This window comes from Purpureocillium takamizusanense, chromosome 1 (genome assembly GCF_022605165.1).
Source record: "Purpureocillium takamizusanense chromosome 1, complete sequence".
NCBI lineage: Eukaryota > Fungi > Ascomycota > Sordariomycetes > Hypocreales > Ophiocordycipitaceae > Purpureocillium > Purpureocillium takamizusanense.
Window position 1 is genome coordinate 2,837,231 of NC_063068.1, and position 21,594 is coordinate 2,858,824.

At 58.7% G+C, this 21,594-nt stretch overlaps 6 protein-coding genes across 6 annotated transcripts; 3 read left to right on the top strand and 3 right to left on the bottom strand.

Moving 5' to 3' along the window:
- Window positions 1–21: 21 nt before the first annotated feature.
- Window positions 22–1,330, top strand: JDV02_000913 (uncharacterized protein). The gene is made up of 2 exons (XM_047981788.1): window positions 22–381; window positions 475–1,330. The coding sequence occupies exons 1-2, from the start codon at window positions 263–265 to the stop codon at window positions 1,244–1,246; spliced, it is 891 nt and encodes a 296-aa protein (XP_047837749.1). The 5' UTR covers window positions 22–262; the 3' UTR covers window positions 1,247–1,330.
- A 6-nt stretch (window positions 1,331–1,336) lies between these two features.
- syf2 (Pre-mRNA-splicing factor SYF2) lies at window positions 1,337–2,341 on the bottom strand (the record flags this gene model as incomplete). Its single annotated transcript, XM_047981789.1, has 1 exon — window positions 1,337–2,341. One exon carries the CDS (start codon window positions 2,339–2,341, stop codon window positions 1,337–1,339), a length of 1,005 nt encoding a protein of 334 aa, XP_047837750.1.
- A 376-nt stretch (window positions 2,342–2,717) lies between these two features.
- JDV02_000915 (uncharacterized protein) lies at window positions 2,718–4,685 on the top strand. Its single transcript, XM_047981790.1, has one exon. It carries the CDS (start codon window positions 2,818–2,820, stop codon window positions 4,447–4,449), a length of 1,632 nt encoding a protein of 543 aa, XP_047837751.1. The 5' UTR covers window positions 2,718–2,817; the 3' UTR covers window positions 4,450–4,685.
- A 6,751-nt stretch (window positions 4,686–11,436) lies between these two features.
- On the top strand, window positions 11,437–12,257 carry JDV02_000916 (uncharacterized protein; the record flags this gene model as incomplete). The annotated part of the gene is made up of 3 exons (XM_047981791.1): window positions 11,437–11,651; window positions 11,710–11,769; window positions 11,867–12,257. The coding sequence occupies 3 exons, from the start codon at window positions 11,437–11,439 to the stop codon at window positions 12,255–12,257; spliced, it is 666 nt and encodes a 221-aa protein (XP_047837752.1).
- A 3,711-nt stretch (window positions 12,258–15,968) lies between these two features.
- Window positions 15,969–16,557, bottom strand: JDV02_000917 (uncharacterized protein; the record flags this gene model as incomplete). Its single annotated transcript, XM_047981792.1, has 1 exon — window positions 15,969–16,557. One exon carries the CDS (start codon window positions 16,555–16,557, stop codon window positions 16,093–16,095), a length of 465 nt encoding a protein of 154 aa, XP_047837753.1. The 3' UTR covers window positions 15,969–16,092.
- On the bottom strand, window positions 16,547–21,503 carry DRS2 (aminophospholipid translocase). Its single transcript, XM_047981793.1, has 3 exons — window positions 17,707–21,503; window positions 16,979–17,646; window positions 16,547–16,921 (listed from the first exon to the last, which is right to left on the bottom strand). Exons 1-3 carry the CDS (start codon window positions 20,923–20,925, stop codon window positions 16,741–16,743), a joined length of 4,068 nt encoding a protein of 1,355 aa, XP_047837754.1. The 5' UTR covers window positions 20,926–21,503; the 3' UTR covers window positions 16,547–16,740.
- Between the last annotated feature and the right edge of the window lie 91 nt (window positions 21,504–21,594).

Consider the following 21,594-nt stretch of genomic DNA (forward strand, 5'->3'; position numbering starts at 1 on the left):
CTCATCTAAAACGTATGATCTCATGACTTTACTCCGAGCCTTCGTCCTTTCGTCAACGTGATGCGTCCCTCAGCCCAACTCAATTGAAAACACAAACACTCTCATTAGATCGCGCGTATACTTTGTGCACCGCAAGCTCTCTTCTCATTGCTGCAGCCGCATCTCGGCGATACAGCCACTGCTCACGACCTTCTGGGTGAGGTGTGAGCCGAAGAGCTTCATCCGGCCGAGCTCCGAGTCCGAGCTCTCTCACAAAGGCATCATGGCGTCGGCGTCGACAGCAGCCGCAAAGAAGCTCGTCGTGTGCGGGGGCAGTGGCTTCCTCGGCTCCCGCATCTGCAAATACGCCGTCGCGCGTGGCTGGGACGTGACGTCCATCAGGTCCGTTTTGCCCGCTCATCTGCCTCCGTCAGGAAGGCCTCGTCCACCCCTCGATTCCCGCAACATCAATGCTGACTGACGCATCGTCTGCAGCCGCTCAGGAGAGCCCAAATGGGAGAACGTCACCGACTCGGCCGACACGCCCCCGTGGTCCCACAAGGTCTCGTGGGAGCGCGCCGACATCCTCCGACCCGTCACCTACGCACCGCTGCTCAAAGGCGCCGACTACGTCGTCCATAGCATGGGCATCCTCCTTGAGGCCGACTACAAGGGCATCGTCTCCGGCAAGGACTCGCCTATTGCCGGCCTGCAAAAGATCTTTGCCTCACCCGCCACCCGCCCGCGCGGCGTCAACCCTCTTGACAAGAAGCTCGGCGAGGACATCAAGCCCGAGGACCCTAACCTACAGTTCTCCTACGAGGTCATGAACCGCGACAGCGCCGTCGCCCTCGCGAGGCACGCCTCCGACGAGGGCACGGGCGCCTTCTGCTACATCTCGGCATGCGGCGGCGCGCCCATCATGCCCCCGAGATACATATCCACCAAGCGCGAGGCGGAGAGCGCAATCGCCACCAACTTTCCGCGGATGCGCAACGTCTTCTTCAGACCGCCTTTCATGTACGACGGCTCGCGAAAGTTCACCATTGGCATGGCTGCCATGGCTGGCGCGGGCACGATATTCAACAACCTGACAGGCAAGTACCTGAACAACTTCATGGGTGCGGCCGGCACGAAGCCCCTCAAGGTCGAGGTGGTGGCCGAGGCCGTTGTCGAGGCGCTCAGCGACGACAAGGTGCAGGGCCCCGTAGAGGTGCCGGAGATTGAGGAGCTCGCCACCAAAGCATGGAGGAAAGGCATGCTGTGATAACTTGTATACCGACCCAAAAAAGCGCTAAAATGTACAATCCACGCCAAGACAACAGCCGCTCGCCTCTATGGACCTTTCCAGACCCCCTCATATCATCGTGCCTCTCTCGAAGCTGTCCCTGATATCCGCCGTATACTTGTCGTAGAAGCGCGATAGCTTCTGGTTGAACTGCTTGTTCTTCTCGTTGATGTACGTCACGTCGCCCTCGTCGCCATTCTTGGCCATGCGTTCCTTCCTCTTTTTCAGTCTCTGCTCGTCAGCCCTTCGGAGATCCTCCACCAGTCGGTCCACCGCAGCCTTGTCCGGCTTATTTTGCGCAAACGACGTCGTATCGGCAGTCGAGTAGAAAGACCCGTCCTTGTCCACGGCGATGAGCTCCCCGTCCTCCATCTCCACAATGTCCAGTCCACCAGAGGCTGCCGCCTTCTCGATCGCCGCCAACTTCTGCTTGTCGTAGTTTTCGAGATCTGGGTTGATGTTTTGGAGCTGCCGCTTGTACACCTTGTTGCTCTCTTGGTGATTGTCGCGGAACGCGTTGTTGTCGCGGTGTGCCGCCTTCTTCTTCAGGCGCTTGTCCCACTTCTCGCTCTCGTCAATCGTCCAGTCCCATGCCCGCTTCCGCTCAAAGTCCTCGCCCGCCTCTTCGACGTCCGCCTTGAGTAGTTTGTGCGACGCGATAGCATGCTTGCGGTGGAGCGCCGTGAGCTGACTTGGGTCGCTGGCAAGACGCTGCGACTCCTTGGTCGCCTCCTTCAGATTCGTTTCGGACGACGTCTTGGCTCGAGCCTGCAGTGCCTTGAACCGTGCCATGCGCTCCTTGGCTTTGGCGGCGGCATCGGCGGCGCTGGGCTTCTCGGGCTCGGGCTCGGGCTCCGGGACCGCAGGCTTGGTCGCTGCCTCGGTTGTGGGTTCGGCTGTCGGCTCTGTGGACGTGGGCGCGGGCGGCTCGGGCTTGGACTCTGGTTGCGGTTGTTCTTCCTCCTCCGTGTTGTGTTCTGGCTCAGCCTGAGGTGCTGGCTGGGCCTTCTCCTGCTCGGCCTCCGCTTTGGCCGCGGCTCTCGTGGTCCGTCTCTTCTTCGCAGGAGGCGCCATATTTGATGCAGGTCGTGGCTCTTTTTCGCGTTCACTTGTGGAGATCGTCGGGCGTTGACGACATGCGGTGTACTGAACTCGGTGCAGCAGGGTGTTTGCGAAAGTTGACCACCCGCGCGGAGATACGTAAGCGCGCCTCCGAAGGCCGACAGAGGTGCCAATGATCTGCGTGGCAGAACAGAACCTGGAGCCTGGAACCTCCTCCGCAGGCGGGCGGGTGGCGGGGAACACAGCGGGAAGGCCCACTCAATCTTTGGGGCACCACAGCCCAAGGTTGTCCCCCTGAAGCCCGGGCAGGTCCCTGGTCGCCCCGCGTTTAGGTAGCTGCACACCTGCGAACAGTAGGTAGAGCATCTCGCCCCTTGTCACACGCGACATCGGGACCAAACAGCTTCACAATTTCGACGACAGCCATGCCGCCCCCTCACCGCCGATAGCAGTTCATCCCTTCGCAACTTGGTGAAGTGTCCATTTCCATGATGATAAGACCAGCCGCGCGCCGCGCGCCACAGCTCCCCGAGACGGACCTCTGCGTCGGCGCTCTTCCTTCCCAGCGACGGTTTAAGACCTTTATCCGCCACGTCAACAAGAACAATGAGGTGTACTTTACGCTTGCGGGTCGACGGCCACGCCCCGACCCCGCGTCGCCCGCTCAGCATGAGTTTTTCTCCATGCCGGACCTGCTGCTCGACCTGGACGCTGAGGGCACGGCCGGCGTGCGTCCTTTCGACGAGGAGGCTGACGAACGGCGGCTCAAGGAGAGATGGCCCGCCGAGCCTCTTAAGCGCGCCGCCGTGAGGTCGCGTGTCCAGCAGTTTGAGGACCAGGTGTACGAGTCGCGGCGCAAGGCGAGGCAGCTCTGGTCGCAGCCGACGAACATCTGGCGCATCACGCCCCACGACCTCCTGTCCGCCGCGCTGCGAGGCGCACCCTCACCAGACGAACCGGCCAAGCCAGACGTATCTGAGGCGACACCAAAGGCTTTCCTTGGCACGAGTATCACCGCCCAGCTGCGCATCGAGAACGGCATCCCTCCTCACGCCCTAGACGAAGACCAGCAGCTGCTACGGTGGATGCTACTCCGACAACGCAGCCTCGAGTACTCCAAAGAAACCCAAGGCAAGGTGTCACCGACTCCCACGCAGTTGGTTGAAGCACTTCGGAAGCAAACCTCCATCACGGAGATTCGGAGGCTGATATTCCAGTGCCTCGCCGCAGGCACCAATGTTGACGGCTTCGGCTCCCGTGGGCAGTCAGGGCTCAATCTATCACTCGAGGTTCGTCGAGCTTATGAGCGAGCGCTCGGCGAGGGCTCCACCCATGAACGTCCAGTTCTCGAAACATTGACAGCCCTCGGCAACCTTGCAGCGAAACTGTCAGCGCTCGGCGCCGACATAGGGGCGCCGTTGTATGGCCTCTGCCTCAAGCTGTGCGCTGAGGCTAGCCTCCCCGAATCGCTCGCAGAGTGGCTGTGCCGTGGCTATGAGGCCCAAGTGTGGGAAGACGAAGTAGGATCATTAGAGGATGTGGTGTCGTCCCTCTCAGCCATCGGTGCCGCCAAAGCCAGCAATGGCCACTGGGACCTGAACAGGACATCTCAGCGGCAGCTCACCTTTCGATTCCTCACAGGAGTCGACGAAAAGGACACACTCTCGGCAGATTCGTTTCGAAACCTCGCTGTGCTCCGCCTCCAGCAAGGCTCACAGGGTCAGACGTTGCCATCGCTGTCCGCCTATCAGTCGTATGTAAATCTCCTGGGCCACCTTGGGGCCGTCAGGACACTGTGGAAGGAATGGCGCCTTAGCGCGCCGCAAGCCCGTGCTGTGGCCGGACCGCAAAAGACAGACAGCAAATCAGTCGACGTCGCATTCGGAAAAGCTTTGCAGCGCGCGATTCACGTCATCACCGCGACGGATGGCGAGGCGGTCCGCGATCTCAGCCTCGACGAATGCGCCAGTCATGACCATCACGCCATTGAGATGCAAGGCAAAGGGGCACGGCATGACGTCCTCGGCCATGCCCTGAAACCTGTACAAGCCGCATTTCTGCTCGATATGGCACTTAAGGACTACCTCACTCATTTGCAGCAGATCAGAGAAGATGCATGAGCCAGAGGGCGCATTGGCGGTCCGTGAGCAGGGATTTGTCGCTGGAAAATGGACCATATACCTGTAAGACATGAGGCCACCCAGAGGCTACCAGGTGATCGAAATAGTCTGGGCAGGCGTGGAGTCTTGTTTATGGGAATGTTGTCTCAGGGTGATCAATCAAGGGCATCGCGCGGATTCTACAAATTGAGACCTACGGCCGTTTCGACCATCGCGATGAGGCCTTCAAACGTCCCTTGCAGAAATCAAAATCTACGGGCCAAAAAGGCCCTGAATCCATGCAAACTGACTCTCAGCGCCACTGCGAGTCGGCATCGGCTTTCAGCCGAGTTCCGTGTGCCTGTGCAAAAACGGCTCACATTCAATCCAGCGAGCGCCGGGATACCACATTGGTGCTCTGATCACCGCCTCGTCGGCACCCCACTGACACAGGCCGTGACGGCCCCGTGCCCAATTCAATGCGAGGTGGCCGGACGCCGGCATCTGCTCCAGCTGGCTGGCATCGGCGAATGGTGAAAGCAATGGCTCGCTTTGCGCGGCAGGGGATCGTGAGCTGGATCGGCGCAGGGTGCTGCGACTTACACGAACCCTTCTGGCAGCTTCCTGAAGGAGAAGGTCGCGGCCCGCACTTCGAGGGTCTCATCGTTGAGCCTTTTTGCCCGAACGCTGTCCTTTCCCGAGAGCCGGGACTATGTCGAGAAGCCTTGGCTGTGGCTTCCTGCAGTCATCATCACGCTGAATCCGTTTGGCGCACTATTCAGCCGTCATCCAAGCTATGTTTGTGGCATATTGTCATGAAGTGCCTACCCAAATGCACGCAGCACCATGTTCCAGCTGTGGGATGCCTTGACCATGACTTGCCAACCGAGAACATGGCGTGGCCGCGCATTCAAGGACCACGATTTTTTGCGTGATAGCTCCGATGGACTGATGGGGAACTAGTTGGCATCGTGCCTCATGCCAAGGGGCACCATCTGAGCATCAACTTGCGTTTGATGCGGCCACTTTCCTGCCGCCAAGCATTGAGACCAATAATAGCGTACCCGTCCAATCAAGCGGTGATGCCTGTGCGGGACGCTGGCCGCCATGGATATGCTCTTGTGATTACCTCACCGCCGTGACCAAGTGGACACATTCCTCGCAAGATGGGCGCAGCAGCAAGGACACTGTGACGAGGCGGGCGCCACAGACCTGCCCCTGGTGAAATGGCCCGTAAGAGCCTTGAGATCGTATTGCGCCAGCACACGGGAAACTTCGGCAGGGCTTATGGCACTTGCAGAGTCACCGTTCATACTTTTTGTTGGCCTGTGAGCAGGGCAACAGCGTGGGCTAGATTTCAGGAGCGTACTTCAAAAACATCGTGCTTTTCAGGAGCTCTCCGGTCGATCCTCGATCCCACCCTCACATGGGACGTGAAGTACTAACTGTCATCTGCCGTGGCTAGGGTGAGGAGTCGTAGCAATTGGTTCCATCCGGCGTCTGTCATGCTTCGTTTGACGACCAGATATTGCTTGCCTCCATGCTCAGGCCAGCATGCTGACTCGGCCCGGTCCGATAGTTCCTCGGAGTGGGCTTCTCTCGTTCAAGGGCCAGGGTGGCTGGAGGGATAGCAAACCATGCTATGCTGACAATATCCACAAATCGCAGCGGGATATTTGACTCTCCTGGGCGTGGAGCAACAAGGGAGGCAAACAATGGCCGCCGCCACCACGTCGAAGCCCCTTGCTTGTCCCTCAAATATCGAGGAGGCGAAAAAAAAAACCCAAATCTTCTGGCGTGCACAGAACAAACTTTTCTTGCTCCGAAACGAGGGCCACCGGTTGCAAACCAAAGGGCCCAGCCCGCATTGATGGAAAACTTCGCTCACGCCGTCGAGGAAAATTAACTTAGTATTGGTAGCTGCAGGTTCCCAGCACGGTAGGTGGGCCAGGCAGGCCCGTGGCACCCTGATGGGCTTTTCAGTGGTCGAGGAGCCATCGTGACTTTGAAGCCCTGCAGGGCCGGTGTTGTGGGGTGACGGGCCTGTGCGAAGTGTGTCAGAACGGCGACAGAGCTGGGAATCCGAGCCCGTCTTGCCCGTGTCGGGCTGGCATTGTCGGGAGGGCGAAGCTGGTCTTCGAGGCACGGAGCGACGGAGCAGCAGAGCTCAGGCGGGGCAGCAACCAAGGTCGCCCTGGTCGCCAGCCCTGGGTCGTCGTGTCAATCAAGCGTACCCGGTGACGACGGAGGGCGAGCATCGTCTGTTCACTTGATCAGCGAACCGACCGAGACGCGGGACGGTCGAGGAGACCGGAGGTTTCGGTGTGGCCATGATCTATCATGGCAAGATGGACCGGACATCCAAGTCAGGCGTCGGCCCTCCCACCCTCCCACCACCCATCCAGGGACCGGAGCGGTAGGACCTGGATGAGGCTCCGTCTGGCATCTTTGCTCGCGCCGTGGCTGGTCTCGGTAAAGCGGGGTGCTGCGGCCGGGGAGCTCGCGCAGCAGCGTAGCAGGAGCCCCCCTATGGCCACGACGGCGACTCGGCCCAACACCCCATCTCCTTGACATGCACGTAAGAAGGGCACGTTTGTAAGTAGTACTGTATGTAACTACATACCTAGGTAGTATGTATGTACGGGCCCCAGCTGCACTTGATGGAAGAAAGTGCTCTGCAGGAGGAGGGTGGGCGGCTGGTCTGGCAGGGTGGGGACAGGCAGCGGAGCTTGATGGGCGATCCGGCATCCGAACGCGGGCAAGCCGCAGTCTCAGGCACCGTCAGTCATGGGACTGCTGGTGGCAGGGGTGGCCGAACTGGACAGTGCTGATGCGATGCCGATGGCACGCAGAGGTGGACACTGGGGCCAACGCAACGAAACGCCATGGAACGGAGCGGCGGGTCGTCAATCGAGGTTTAATGGGCGGTGTGCAGCTGCGAGGAGAGGACGTACGTAAGTATGTACTATGTATGTGCAGTGGTCGTATGTACATCTCGACCGACCACTGACTGGCACCCTGCCTGGCTTTGCCTCGAAAGCCTGATGGCGGGTGCTGCAATACGACGGGACAAATGCGAGGCATCCATCCATCCGTTTGCGTGCCGCTGGGGCATGGGGATGACGACACCGGGACGGGTGGCCGGGCTTTTCTCACGTAACCAGTGCCCGAACGATGACGGTTCAAGACGGAGCGTGGCTTGCGTGAGGTTCCAGAACCGGGGAGGCAGGGGCGTGTGCCTGGATGCGTGTGTGTGCGGCATTGCGCGTTCGATTCGACGGATGATGAGCGTCAGAGGGGGGGGGGCCCTGGATGATGACGGGCGCCAGGAAGCTTGTGAGGAAACGTGCTCACGCTGGCAGCTCTGGGACGACCGACTGACGACTCCACGCGGCGGTCACTACCTGTAGTACCGGCCAGTACCTCTAAGGCACCGATCTGAAGTTAGTACCTTACCTACAGTCGTCGGCGATGGCTTCCTCGTGCCTCGACAACGAAGTACCTCCTACTAAGGTAGGGACTCCACGCCAGCACCTGACACTACTAGGTGCCCACGGCATGTAAGTACCTTACCCTTTCCTACCTAGTAGTAGGTAGAAGGTACCTCTCGCTACCCTACCATTATGTGTCACTGCCGTGCCAGAGGCACCCGAGACTGTGACTCCCTTGCAGCACCGCAACATGGATCGAAGCAAAGCGCCAGTCACCGCTACATGACAAGTTGATGCTGGACTTGGTGGGCCTTTGGGGGGGGGGGGGCATCAGTTCCAGGTCCATGAGGTCTGACGGCTCATGTTCAGCGCCGTGCGTGCGCACTTGGCGACCACGGGGGATGCGGAGTGGTCGGCCACATGGTGTCCGACTGGAGCCCAGCCCAAATGCACTGCCATGAGCACGCTCTGGAAGATGAAGATACGAAGTATGGGCAGTGCACTGCAGTCAACACAGGCGGACTGTCGAGGTACCGTAGTAGATGTACGGGTCAGGTACGCCGGAGCACTTTCATTGCGTCTTGTGGCCCGCATCATGGGAACACAACCGCAAGGCCAGAACACCGCTGCTTTGCACACCCTACCCTCCGCACCCCAAGCAGCCTCCAATTGTTCTCCATCTTGTGCGACTGAGTATACCCGGTGCTGCCGTCATATGTCCTGGTACCTGATCGTACGCCCATGATACGTTGATATCCGCCTTGAGGGCGTGTCGGCGTGCGCCGAACAAGCGAGAAGACGCGCATTGCGATTTTCGCAGGTGCGATGGACTGCACCTACCTAGTAGGTAGTACGTTTATGCGTAAAGGTGCCTAGGTACCTGTAGGACTGTCCAGACGAGGAGCCCTTTTCCCTTTCACTTGCCTTAATTGCTTGCCTAGCGCTACTCATTTGCCCACGTACCTGCCTCCCGTCTTTCCATTGCTATAAGTACCTCCTACTTATGCACGTCTGGTTGCAGCTCAGCAGCATCCGGGGTCAAAGTGGTTCGCCGCCGCCTACAAAGTACTAAATCTGCCTCATGTACAAAGTCCCTATCGAACTTGAGTGACGAGTCGTCGTCGTCGTCGTCGTCTGAATTTCAAGACCCAATTCCTCTCTTCTTTGTCGGCCCTTGGCTTTCTCCTCGGCCTCAACAGAGCTGCTCCCAGGATTGCCCTCTGCTCTGCGTCCGTCCGTCCGCGGACCAACGGGCCCTGTTTCACTTCTCTCGTCCGTTTTCCTTGCCCGCAGCGTGCATCAATCACGCCCTCTGGCGCTACGCCGCCGTTGGTTGCGCCTCTGACCGGCTGTCTCAGCGACACCCGCCATCCATCCCGTCGTCACGACGTCCAGCCTTTGGCTCGCAGCTGCGTTACTTCGTGCCGTTGCACAGGCAAGTGCACCAACACTACCACCACCACCACCAACACCACTTCCCACAGCCGAAAAGAACCTTGGTGTCTTGCTGCGTCTTACCGAACCTGTCGGGGGCCAACTCGCACGCCATCCGCCTCGTCGAATACGTACAAAGTACTACGCCCTCGAGTCCCGCCCGCAGAGAAACAGCCTTTACCCCTTACGCAAGCCAAGTGGGCAATCTCACCAGCAGACGGGCATTTTGGATTTTTAGACCTGACGCCGCCCACGCAACCTTTGGCGCGCAAGGTCCCAAGGGGCCCACGACCAGACTCCACCAAGCCCCCCCCCCCTCCCCCCTCATCAGGCTCTGGCTCTATCTTCCTCCCTACCAAGCTACCTACGTCTCTGCCTCTGCCTCTGCCTCTGCCGTTGCTTCAGCTTCAGGCTCTCTGCCTCTGCCTCGGTTGCAGGGCCGTCCGTCCAGTACTACTACCAAGTACTTGTTTTGACTCGGTTTGCGGCTGTCATCTCACCAGCCCGGAAAAGCACGACAGCGCCCACTACCACCGGTCCTCCACTCCACCGTTGCTCCACCTCCGCTACCTACAGGTAGTACGTTCTTGCACCGCCAGGGGCGAGGAGTCACACGTCGACAACATCCCTTAACTCAGAGGGACCCTATTTTTTTGCTCTCGGCTTCCGTCTATTATAAGCTCCCTGCCGCTCCGGATCGAGTCATCCTAAGTTTACACGCCCTGACGACCTGGATTGATTTTTCATTTTTTTTTCCCCCTTTGCTGCCGCCTTCTTCTGCTTCCAACCATTTCCCGTGCGAAACACCCGACATCACATGTGGTTTGCGTCTTCATTCCTCGCTTTGGAGCGGCTCTGGCTGCTGCCCGCAAACGACAACGACGCCCGGGCTGCACAAATCCGGTAACCCTGCTGGCTCCCCCAAGCCCAGCCTTGGAATCGCCTGGCCTCATTATTTTTTTGTTGCTCAGCTCATCCACACGCCTAGCTGCTAGTTCTACTAGCACAGAGTGTCGCCCACAGACGGCGCTACCCAGCAAGGTGTCTCGGACTCGACCCAACCCACCCAAACTCGCTCACTTACAAGCGGCATTGCCCACCGGTCGGGTTCGCTATCGCTGGCTGCTCGCCCGTCTCTACCGTAGGCGTCGCCCATCCGCTCGCTGCCTCAGCCCGGCTTATCGCCAGACGGCGCACGCACGCACAAAGACACAACACACAGTCACACGACTCTCTCGGGCGTCTCCCAGACCACCCCTCTCGACGCCAGATAGGCAATCGCGCTGCCGAATCGAATTCCGTGCATCCTCCGTCGTCGTTATCTGCCGGGCCTCCGCGTCGATCAAAGTCGCCAGCGCCCGCACGACCCCTGCACGGGCTTGTCACTGCCCTTCTCGAATTGATCTCGAGCTCTGCACCAAGCCGTGCCTGGTGCTCCTCCCCTCCCGCCCCTTCGTTCGGTGCCCTTGGTCGGGGCCGTGCCCACAAAAGCCGGCCAGCGCCCGCTTCCCTTGTTAGGACGCACCTTTGGTTCCTACTATCGTCACATAGTCAGTCCGCTGTGTCTGCTGCTGCTTGGCCGGGTTACGCCTGTCTAGGTGCGCGTTTCTCACGACCCACGGCCTGTCACCGACCCACGACGGCCACGACCCACGTCCTGCGTCTTGCGTCCTGCGTCCTGCGACCCGCACGCAAGCCCGCTTCCACGCCCGTCTGCATTCGGGGAAGTCGCTTCCACTTCCACCCCGACACGCCCCTTTGTCCTCACTCGTTCCTGCCCGCACAAGGACAACACGTGGTCGCCCAGCATTTGCCACCAACAAATATTTTATCGACCTGTTTTCTAAGGAATACTAAAACCAAGACCCTTTCTTTCGAGCGTCCTTCACGCCCAAAGCGATCCATCTCATCTTGGACCCGGAGACCTGTGAGCGTCGCTGGTGCGGCGACGATCCGCACCAACTCACTTACACAGCGGCATTTACACCACACCCACGCCTGCAACACCAGACCGCATCGTCATTTGGCTGCGTTGTTTTCTGACACGAGCCGCGCCGACGGCTTGCCCCTATAAGCGGGACGCTTTTAGTTGCCGCACTGCTTTCACCCCGGCACCCTCGTTCTGTGCATCTTTCGCCGGCAAATGCATCACCACCGCAGGAAGTCAGGCAACACGTCCATGACGGACGTGCGCAAGTCTGTAGGAGCTACCGATCCATCGACTAAAATGCGCCGACCAGGCATGACCCGACGACACACGCCCGTCAACGCCCAGAAGCTTGGCCGAAGTCACCGCGAACGAGAACGAGACAGACACGACACGTGGGATGATGAGCGGGAAAGCTTCCCCCAATTCTGGTATGCGACCATTCCATGACCGACAAACCGTTCCTTCACTAACCGTCATCTCCCACAGCATGACATGCGAGAAGCAATTCGTCCCGCACGACGAGAAGTTCCTGTATTGCTCCGACGCGTACGTGTACCCCGCGGCGGCGTCGTTTCTTGCTTCTGCGTTCAGGGCCGGCTGGACGATTCGCGGATTGGCGGAGAGGCTGACTTGGGAATCACAGGTGCCGACGGATCGACCAACAAAGTAGCTCGACTACGCCACAGTCTGCAACGGCCCATCTTCGCGGCTACAACAGCAGCAGCTACCCTCCTTATACGTCAGGAAATCCCGAACCCAAAGACATCATCCCTCGCGCTGCCCCTTCACGGCCCACCTCGATGCATTTCAGTAGTTCTCCTCCCGCGTCCCCCCGAGCAGCGAATCCGTCAGCTCAGTACAGCCACCACCATCATCAAATATCAGCCATCTCCGCGTTGCGATCCCTGTCAATCGGCCCTCCCAGCCCTCCCTCGCCAACCGCGAGCAACGCCAGCAGCCTCTGGCCCTTTGGGCGAAGCGTCGTGCCAAGTCCGGGAAACTCTTACACGAAGCCGTCGGCACCGTACCTCTAGTCAACCTACGATAGTGGCTACCATTACGGAAGCAGTGGTGCCTACACGTACGACGTGACGGGTGGGCCCGTGGACAGACCGTTACCATCGCGTCACCCCAGCGTTTACTCTCGCTCGAAGAGCATCGAGCTCGTGACCCCGATGGTCGGCCGTTGATGGGTCAGACTAGTCCCAGCACGACCTCGGAAACCGAACATCTGCATTTGCGACGTCAACCTAGACCCGAAGGCTGGACGCTACGGCCGACTCAGCCCAGGGCCCATTCCCCTCCCCTACGTCCGAGCAACCGGGCAAGGGCCCAGGGAACGCAGCATGGGACATTTTGCGGGGTTGCAGGGGTCCATGCCCCCAAGAAGTGCTCAGGGGCGGGGGGGACAGAGGCAATCTCGCCGCCCTGGAGCATTACATGTCTTCTCCCCAGCACTATGACGGCTGATGCCGTGTCTTTGAGGCAACGCGCAGGTTGCCTTGTACTACCACAGGACCCGCGCGGGCGCAAGGCACGATGCACAGGTCATGTTTTCGCATTTATGGTTTATTGTTGTCGCCGACGTTAAAAAGTGGGTTCCCGGCGCATCTGCCTTTTCTGCAGAGCAGCGGTTGCAACTCTCTCCACTCCAATTTCGTGGAGTCTCTCCACCTTTGAATTGCGGAGCCAGGAGCGTTTGTTTGCTGGGGCGGACGCCCAGCGACTTGTGCCGTCGCCTGCTCGTGCCTCGTTGCGAGCCTGGGCCAGAAAAGAAAAGCTTGGACGGCCTGCGGCTTACTGGCATAGTCGCTACGAAGGCGACGACATGGTGCACGCGTCTTGGAACAGGCGCATTGACGCTGACTGGACTACACCAAGAAGGCTGCATCTGCACTGCGACGCGACGGGCAACGGTTTAATTCTCTTTGGTGGCTTGGATCTAATTTGGGCGGCTGGCGCAGAAACATGGCGCCCCTGATGGACGGCTTGCGATTTAGCGGCTTCTTTTTTTCTTTTCTTGGCATGGCTCTGTATCATCGGGCGGCTTGGTCAACAGGGACAGCATTGAAGAAAGGCGTTGTGTTGTGTCTGAAGCTTTTGGATGGCGGGCAAGCGAGACAAGTGTGGGAGATGTGCCGGATGAGACATGCATTGCAGAGCATGGCATGGCATGGCGTGGTAGTACTGGCTGACACAGCATAGCATGGCAAGTTGTACGGCATAACTCACCAAGTGTTGGTGGGAGCCGGGGGGTTACATGCGAGCCCTGTTATTAGTATATTTTTCACCAGACTTTCAGGTACGGAGTGCACAGTACTTCGTGGGGATCTATAATTCTAACTGATCTACTACCTCCCACACTGCATGCTTGGCCTTGACACGCGCAGATGAATTATATTTGTAGCTTTGTCTGGTGTGTGCAAGTAATTGACACTCGCTGGGCGTTTTGCCGTTGCGAACTACGACCTCTGTTGATGCTAGCACCGCCCGGGGAAGCGCCACGAAGGAGGCGTTCACGAGGGAGGGTAATCAGACGGTCGAGATACGGCAGCTGCGAAATGCGCAGCCCGTCCCAGGCATTCGTCACAGACCGCACGATTCTCTCGGAGCAGAGGTGGCGGCTCACTCAGGCTCCCACATCCCAGCCCCTCGGGACGCTGGCTGACGCACAGTGAGAAACGGGGGAGGGCCACATGGACATGAGACCGGGGTATATGTGCTCAAGAGCGAGAGAGGAGCGGGGGGGGAGAGAAGACGAATGCGGCACAGACCACTTGGCAGCGCGTGGTGTTGCCAGACGACAAGGGGTTGGTGAGGAGCGGAGGAGCAGGCAGGCAGGCAAAACGTCAGGCCTACCACTTCGTGCTCCGCCCAGACCCCCCTCCCCCCCCCCTTCCCTACCTCAACTGAGGTAAAGAGTGGAAGAAGTCTTGCTCATGGTGCTGCTGATGCGGCGTGTGACTTGGTGCGTGAATTTTCGGAGGGCATTTAGCCATAGGGGAGGCCGCTATAACATACCTCGTACATACCACCAAGTACTTACATACTATAGTCAACAGCTCGCAGAACACGGGCGGGACGCACGCGGATGGCTCGAGAAGCGACACCACTACCACCACCACGACCGACGTACTGCTACTACCTACGAAGTGGACTGGTTCGTATTGCGGGGGAAGGCAGGGGAGGGACGTTATTAGGAGCATGGCTTGCAGGGGTATTGTCTGGGGCTGGGCGTGCATATGCGTAGTAAGTTAGTAGTTCGCAGCGGGCTGGCTGAAGATTGTGCAGCCAGCTGGATCGCGGGGAAAAGGAAGGGATTGAACGATGGGAGGATCGAGAAAGCGAGGAGGCGGCGCCACAGATGGAGGGGGGGTAGGGCGGCTGCTGCGCGGGCGGACAGAGGCGATGATGATGATGATGGAGAAGAGACAGAAGAAGCTGGCGTTGGTTGGGCGGGCGTGTTGGCGTGGGCGTTGACGTGCGGCGTCGGGCGCGTGAGATGGGATGCAGGGAAGCAACGAGGTCGCGCCACCTGCTACTGGTAGGTAGGTAAGGCAGTCAGGCAGGCAAGGCCAGGCTTAGGCTTGCGGCTGTCCTGCAACGTGGTTGGCAAGGAATTGGCTTTTTTTCTTTTTTTTTGTTGATTTCTTTGGTTCGGGTTTCCCCCCCTTTTTCTCTTTCACGTTGCCTCTTTTTGGTTGCACCCTGTCGAGTGCGGTTCGATAAAGCCAAGCATGGGGAAAAAAAGACGGCAACCTCGTTTGGTGATCATGGACACATACGCTGCAGTGATTACGGGCCAGGGTGTTCTCGGTCGTCTGTGATGGGAGACACACCTCGCTCGATTCAGGTGGGACGAGTGTACGTGTTGCATACCTACTGTACGAAGTACACACATCACCTCGTCTACATACCAAGTACGTATGTGCATACACATATGCCCATGCGCGATGCACGAGAAGGTAAGAGCATGTTGATATGCGTCATGGACAGACTGGAAGGATAGAGGGGAATTGCTCTCCTATCACTACCCAGGCAGTGCTTTCTTTGTGCGTGAACGCCCATTGGGCCGTGTGTGCCCTTGTAAATATGTATGTATGTATTGCGATGAAATTTTGGTTCCCCTGTGATGAGAAATGACTTTTCCCCATTACCATCAAAGTAGCCAGCCAGTTGATAGCCGCGGCGTATCGTGCCTCCAAACAGTCTCGTGAGAGACGAGCCACACGAGCACGGGTATTGTGTGGTATGCACCTCTCGTCAGGCACAGAGCATGACTGACATCCGCGACTGATAAAGTGAATTGGCAATGGGGACGACGGACGAGTCCAGGCTCTTGGACTGTTAAATTACTGAACTTGGTTACGTCCGGCATGACAAACCTGCTCATGCGGTGCACCTTGTTGCCCGCAACGCTCTCCCCCCCTGCCCCCCCTGCTGGTCATTATCTCTCGCATTCGGGAAAAGAGGGGGAGTCCAGCCAGTCGTGCACCGGGCCTTTCCCCCGTCCTCATCATCTTCATCGTCATCTGCCTCACGCAGTGCTTGGCCCTCCACGGCGAAGGCCGCGTCCGTCCCCTGGCCTCCGATAATCCCTGCTCTCCCCGGATCTCACTCCACCCTCCTTGATCCGTTGGCGTCCTGCGTGCCTTGCCCCGGAGCGTGGCCCACCCCTGCCGCGCTCCATGTTCGGCAACCAACCCAACGATTTGGTTATGTAGGACAAAACGCCCTTACTGCTTCTCAGTTTTTTCTTGTCATGCGCTGTCATCGTACGAGTAAAAGACGAGTCATCTCTTTTCCTTTGCCGTTCCCTTTCCACTTCTATGCACAACTTTCGGTGCAGGACCGTATGTACATATACATCTAAGGTGGCAAGGCTCGACTTGACGTGCACGCCCACGTACCACGAATTGCGACGGATGGAGATGGGCCGGGAAACCCACGGGCCAAATGTTTGTACATGGGGGTCGCTGCCTGGGTGCCAACGTCGCAACGGCCGCTGGCGCAGTAGCCCTTGTGCCGCTCCGTGGGGGTGCGTGAGGTGAGAGAGCACCCATGCTCAATCGTGAGATGCTCACGCACCACCAAGACTCGTCGTCGTCGTCCCTGAGCCGAGTAATAAAAGGGCAAGGCCCAGGCCGCTGATGACTTGCCGCCAAATTCCGTCACCAAATCTCGAGCAGGAAAACGGCCGTAAAATCTTACCACATGATTAGGGCCACTGCTGTCGAGAACCAAGTTGACGATATCGCCGCTGGCCGATGCTCGGCGCACAGCCAATCGGTCAAACAACGGGGAGACAAAGGACCGTTGACGGTGCATGGCCATGTCGCGAATAATATTGGTAGAGATGAGCGTCAGCTCGTGACATACACATGCTCATGCTGCCCTACTTTGGCTCTTCCTCGTGCTCCTAGAATACAACGTATACATGTGCCCAGTTCCCCCCATCTAAACACCAAGCTAGCTCTCATCTCCACAAGCACGTACCTCGGCGGCCAGCACGACAGCTCACCTGTCCGTTGGTCGTGAGCTCGCCATCTCTCCGTACCGTCCCCTGTGCTTGGTCGTATCGTACGCCTGGAGCACGCGCGTCTGGCTTTCGTCGGCCTGCGAAAAAGCGTACCCGCGCTGCTTGCGCATCCGCTGCACCTGTCGGACCTTGCGGATCGCCTTTTGGAACTGCTCCATTCTGCGCCACCGTTAGCTAAATCGCAATCTCTTTGCCGTCAACATGTGGGAGACGTACCTGGGTCTGTAGTCTTGAATATTGTACTTTTGAATCTCTTGGATGTGGTGGTACGTCTGCGGGCGGTACATGCGCTTCGTGTACTTCCACGCAAAGTCTCGCAGTAGGCACATGATCGCCAGGACCAGTGTCTGCAGCCAGAATATCGGACTCGTGAACAGGCGGGGGACCACGCCGTGGTACTCGGTCGAGAAGTTCACCATGGGCGCCACGGTTCCGTACGCGGCGATGAACACGTACCAGATGGCCATGCTGCCCGGAATCGCCAGCACGTGGTACTTGGTCCAGTTGTTCGTCACCAGCGCCGCCTTGCCTAGCACCGTGAGGAGGACCGCCCCGTACAAGGCGGTACCCCAGACCCAGTGGCCGGCCGTCTTGCCATCGCCTTGAATCAGGTCGCCGTACCAAATCAGCTCGCCAAAGATGTACAGAATAATGGAGTGGTAGAACGCGTTGGCGATCCATTGCGCGAAAACTTTGAGCTTGAAGAAGCTGTTCTGTTGGCCCATCATGTACAGCTGCGGGTAGCGGTCCAGCAGGCGTGCCGAGATGAACTGGTCCAAGATGCCGAGCGCCAGCGGCGGCAACACCGTGTAAAAGACGTTGTAGAAGGACAAGGTCCATGATTCATAGATGACTTGTCCCGAAAAGACGTTTTGAAAAGTGTACTGCACCAGTCTTGTCAGTAATCGTGGGGCTTTCGGGCAGGTAAATTGTCGTCAACGTACCCAGAACTGCGTCATATAAAGGGTAATGTTCTTGTAAAACGAAAACAGGATCGTCTTGCTCACGCGCTGGTAGCTCCAGGCGCCATGGACGAGCAGCAGCTTGCGCAGGAAGCGAAATTGGGCAATGGCTACGTCGGCGCTTCGAGCGGCCTGTAGGCCTTCCATGCCGCTGATGCCGACGCCGATGTGGGCAGCTTGAATCATGGAAACGTCGTTTGCTCCGTCGCCGATGGCGAGCAGAATCGACTGCTTCTTGTGTTTCTTGACCAGCTTCACGACTAGGGCCTTTTGCAGCGGCGAAACGCGGCAGCATATGACGGCCTTGCACATCACGGCAAGGTCGAGGAAGAGCTTCTCGAGGTCCTTCTCCAACGCAAAGGTCAGTGACTTGCCATCGATGACGAGCGCCAGGGTCTCCATCTCGATCGTGCCATCGCCCTGCGTTCTGATGGCGTCGAGCTTCTTTTGAAGATTGTCGCGTGTGGCCGCAGCCGACTCCTCGTTGACAATCAATAACATCATGTCCTCACTCAGGAGCTTGCAGCTCATCCCGATGTTGATGGCAGTCTCTTGTCGGTCGCCCGTCAGCACCCAGACCTTGATGTTGGCCTGCTGCAACGTGTGGATCGTCTCGGGAACGCCGTCCTGCAACCGATCCTCGATGGCCGTGGCGCCAAGGAGGAAGAAGTCGTGCTCGATGATTTCCGCCGCCTTGTCCAGCTCATCCGCGCGGGTGCCACCGACCGTCGTTGCGGCCGTGTCGAAGATCTGGTACCACTCCTGGAACTCTTGCTCGGGAATCTCGCGCATCGCGAGGCAGAGCGTGCGCAGCCCCTCCGACGCATACTCTTCCAGGTGCCGAAGCGTGGCTTCGACGTGCGGGTTCTGATCGCTCAGCCGCTCAAGAATCACCGTGTCGGCGCCTTTACAGTAGCAGCGGATCTTGCCGTCCGGGCATCGGTAAATGGCGGACATTCTCTTTCGGGTTGAGTTGAACTCGCAAACGGCCAAAAGCTCGTACTCCAACTCTTGGCCGCCCGTTTCAATGATTACAGATTTCGGCTTGCGAGCAGTAAACTTGTATCCGAGCTCGACTGCGCCTTGCACCAGCGCACCCTCGTCTGGAGACGCCGCTTGGTACTTGATGTGGCCCTTCTCCGTCATCTCGGGGATGACAGTGTGGCAAATAGCCAGTAGGGATAAGAAGTGGTCAATGGCTGGGGCAGATTCGTGTCCCTCCCTGAGGTTGGACCTGAGCCTGTTAAAGTCATGGATGTTCTCGAGGTCGTCGGGCGACGTGGCGCGGCGGTCTTCAGACACCGCATCGGCGTACTGGATGCCCGCAATCGAGCATTGCTTAAACTCCATCTGGTTGCACGTCAAGGTGCCTGTCTTGTCGGAAAACACATACTCGACCATGCCGAGCTCTTCGACCAAGCTCGACGTTCTGCACGTGGCCGGGGTGTCAGTCTTGTCGTGATACATGTCGAGGTCATCGTTGATAAGAATGCCGTGCCAATATTTGACCAGTTCAACAGTGACAAACAAGGAAATGGGAACCAGAGAGGAGAACAGGACCCAGTACGTGACCATGTCCTTGGCAAACGTCTGCGCCACCTTGCCGGCGTTGTTGATCCTGTCGAGGTAGAGATATGAAAGCGAGTCGAACTGCACGCTGCGCATGACGAGGTCGCCGACGGTACAGATCACGCTCAGCGCGATTAGCATGCCCACGAGCACAAGCACGAGCCAGTTGAGCTGCCTCTCCACCTTTGTTCGCTTGATGGGAGCTGCCGTGGCGTTTCGCATCAGCTTGGTTTCGTGGCCGGTGAAAACAACCACGCCATGAATCCACGGCGTGTTGCGTAGGGTGGCACCTCGGAGGAGCAGCTGCTCGGGGTTGAGGGGCAGCTCCTTTTCGCCACCTCCGGACTGCATGGTGAGCGTCGCCTCATACGTGTACAGGCTGCTATTCGGCTGCTCCGACTTGATGCGGCCGCCCAGCCGGCTCAGCTCGCTTGGCGACACCATCGACGACGTCTCGGGCAGCGCCTGCTTGATCTTCAGATTCGTTTCGCCGTCCAGGTTTGCTGTTTCGATATAACAGAGACCCTCGGGCTCCGAACTCGCCAGGAGGACCAGATCCGCGGGGAATGGCTCTTCCGATTCCACCCTGACCACGTCTCCCACTGCCACATTGATCCATTTCGTTTCCGTAAAACTCGTTCCTCGTAATACCCGCGCTCTGGACGTGTTCAGCGCGTTATCCGCTTGTCTTCTCCGGTAGTCCTCGACCAGCTCCTTTCCGGCGGAGATGGCAAGCACAACAAGTAGGGGTGCGATGGTGGTATAGCGGTTCGTCGGCGAAAGGCCCGGAATTTGCTGGAGGGCGGCCGTGAAAAGGAAGAAAATATTGGCAACTTTTGAAAACTGCTCAAAGAGAAATTTAGGTAAGAATGTCGCGACGTTATATTTGGCGGTCGAGATGTGATTGTTGACGTATTTGTTGGCAGCATTTGCCGGCGGATTGTTGAGATGAATGATTCGGGGGCCAAGTGTGGAGGGATCAGGCTTGCTTCGGCCGAACCCGAACTTGAAGTTGCCCATGTCGAACTTCTTGCTCTGGTGATCTTGCTGAGCGGCGTCGCCGGCGGGACCTCCACGTTCTTGTCCTGGCTCCGTCAAGGGGAGGTCCATCTCCGAGTAGCCCTCGCCCATGCCCAGCCTGTTCTTGACCTTGCCCAGGAAGCCCCCGCCGAGGCTCAGCACGCTGTTTCTATTTCTCGCGTTGTTCCGGGCGGATCTGGGGCCAGGGCCGCCGCTCATGGCGCCACCGTGCTGGTAGTACGAGTCACCATCCGTGGGGTAGTCGTCAAAGTCGTCGGCGTAACGCTGGTAGTTGCCCAAATCTGATGTCTGGCTGTACTGCCTGTGAGTGTATGGCCCGGTGGCACTCTGGCCGCCCGCGGTCAGCCCAGCCCCTCCGCTCGGGCGTCCGGCGGCCGAGGGCCCTGATGCGCCGACAAAGTCATCGTAGGAAACCGATGGTCGGCTCTGGGGGTCGTGGTCGAGGGTGTAAGAGCGCATTAGGTCGTCGTCGTTGAGGGCGGACCGCTGGCCGTCATTGTATATGGGCTGGTCGCTGTCGAGATCCAGCAGAAGGTCGTCGCGGTTCCCGGCGGGACCGCCAGGGCGACCTCCTGTTGGCCTTCCAGCCATGCCGGAAGACGAGCGATGATCAGGATGTCAGGTCGGCGGGTCGTAGTCGACGCATACAGAATCAACGAGTGGCGGCGTGTCTTGCTCTGATTTCGTGGACAGGGCGGGTCGCGGGATGCGGGATATGGGGTGCGGGACGTCGTGGGAATAGGCGAGGGTCGATTGAGCCACTTGAGTGCGCGATACGAGCCGGTGGGCAAAGTGTCTCAAGAGCGTGGTTCCGCGATGACAGGCGCAGTCGGTGCCGGGCTGGATTTCTTTGTGCGCCTACAAAGAAGTTGGCCTGCACTGCGCTGCACCGCCTCCTTATTCGCCGCGCAACACGACGTCAAGCAGCTGGGTCCAGCAGCAGGGTTCAAGCGGCGGCAGACGCGAATGACGATGGACGGGGGGGCTGAACTCGGTCGAAACGGAGGCAGCCAGCGAAAGCCTGGGGGGCGCAGGAGGTTCGTCGGCGGTGCTCGGATCGTGTCGAGACGGCGTTGTTTGAGATGTCCAAGCAAGCTGGGAGCAAGCAAGCAGCAGTCGAGACGAGTGGTGGTCGTCAGCAGAGAATTGATGGACGAGGCCACCTCGACGGGCTTGAGCTGGGCTGGCTAGCTGGCACCCGCCCACACACCTTCCAGGCTGATGAGGTGCTGCCAGCAGACCCAACCTCCACTACGACCG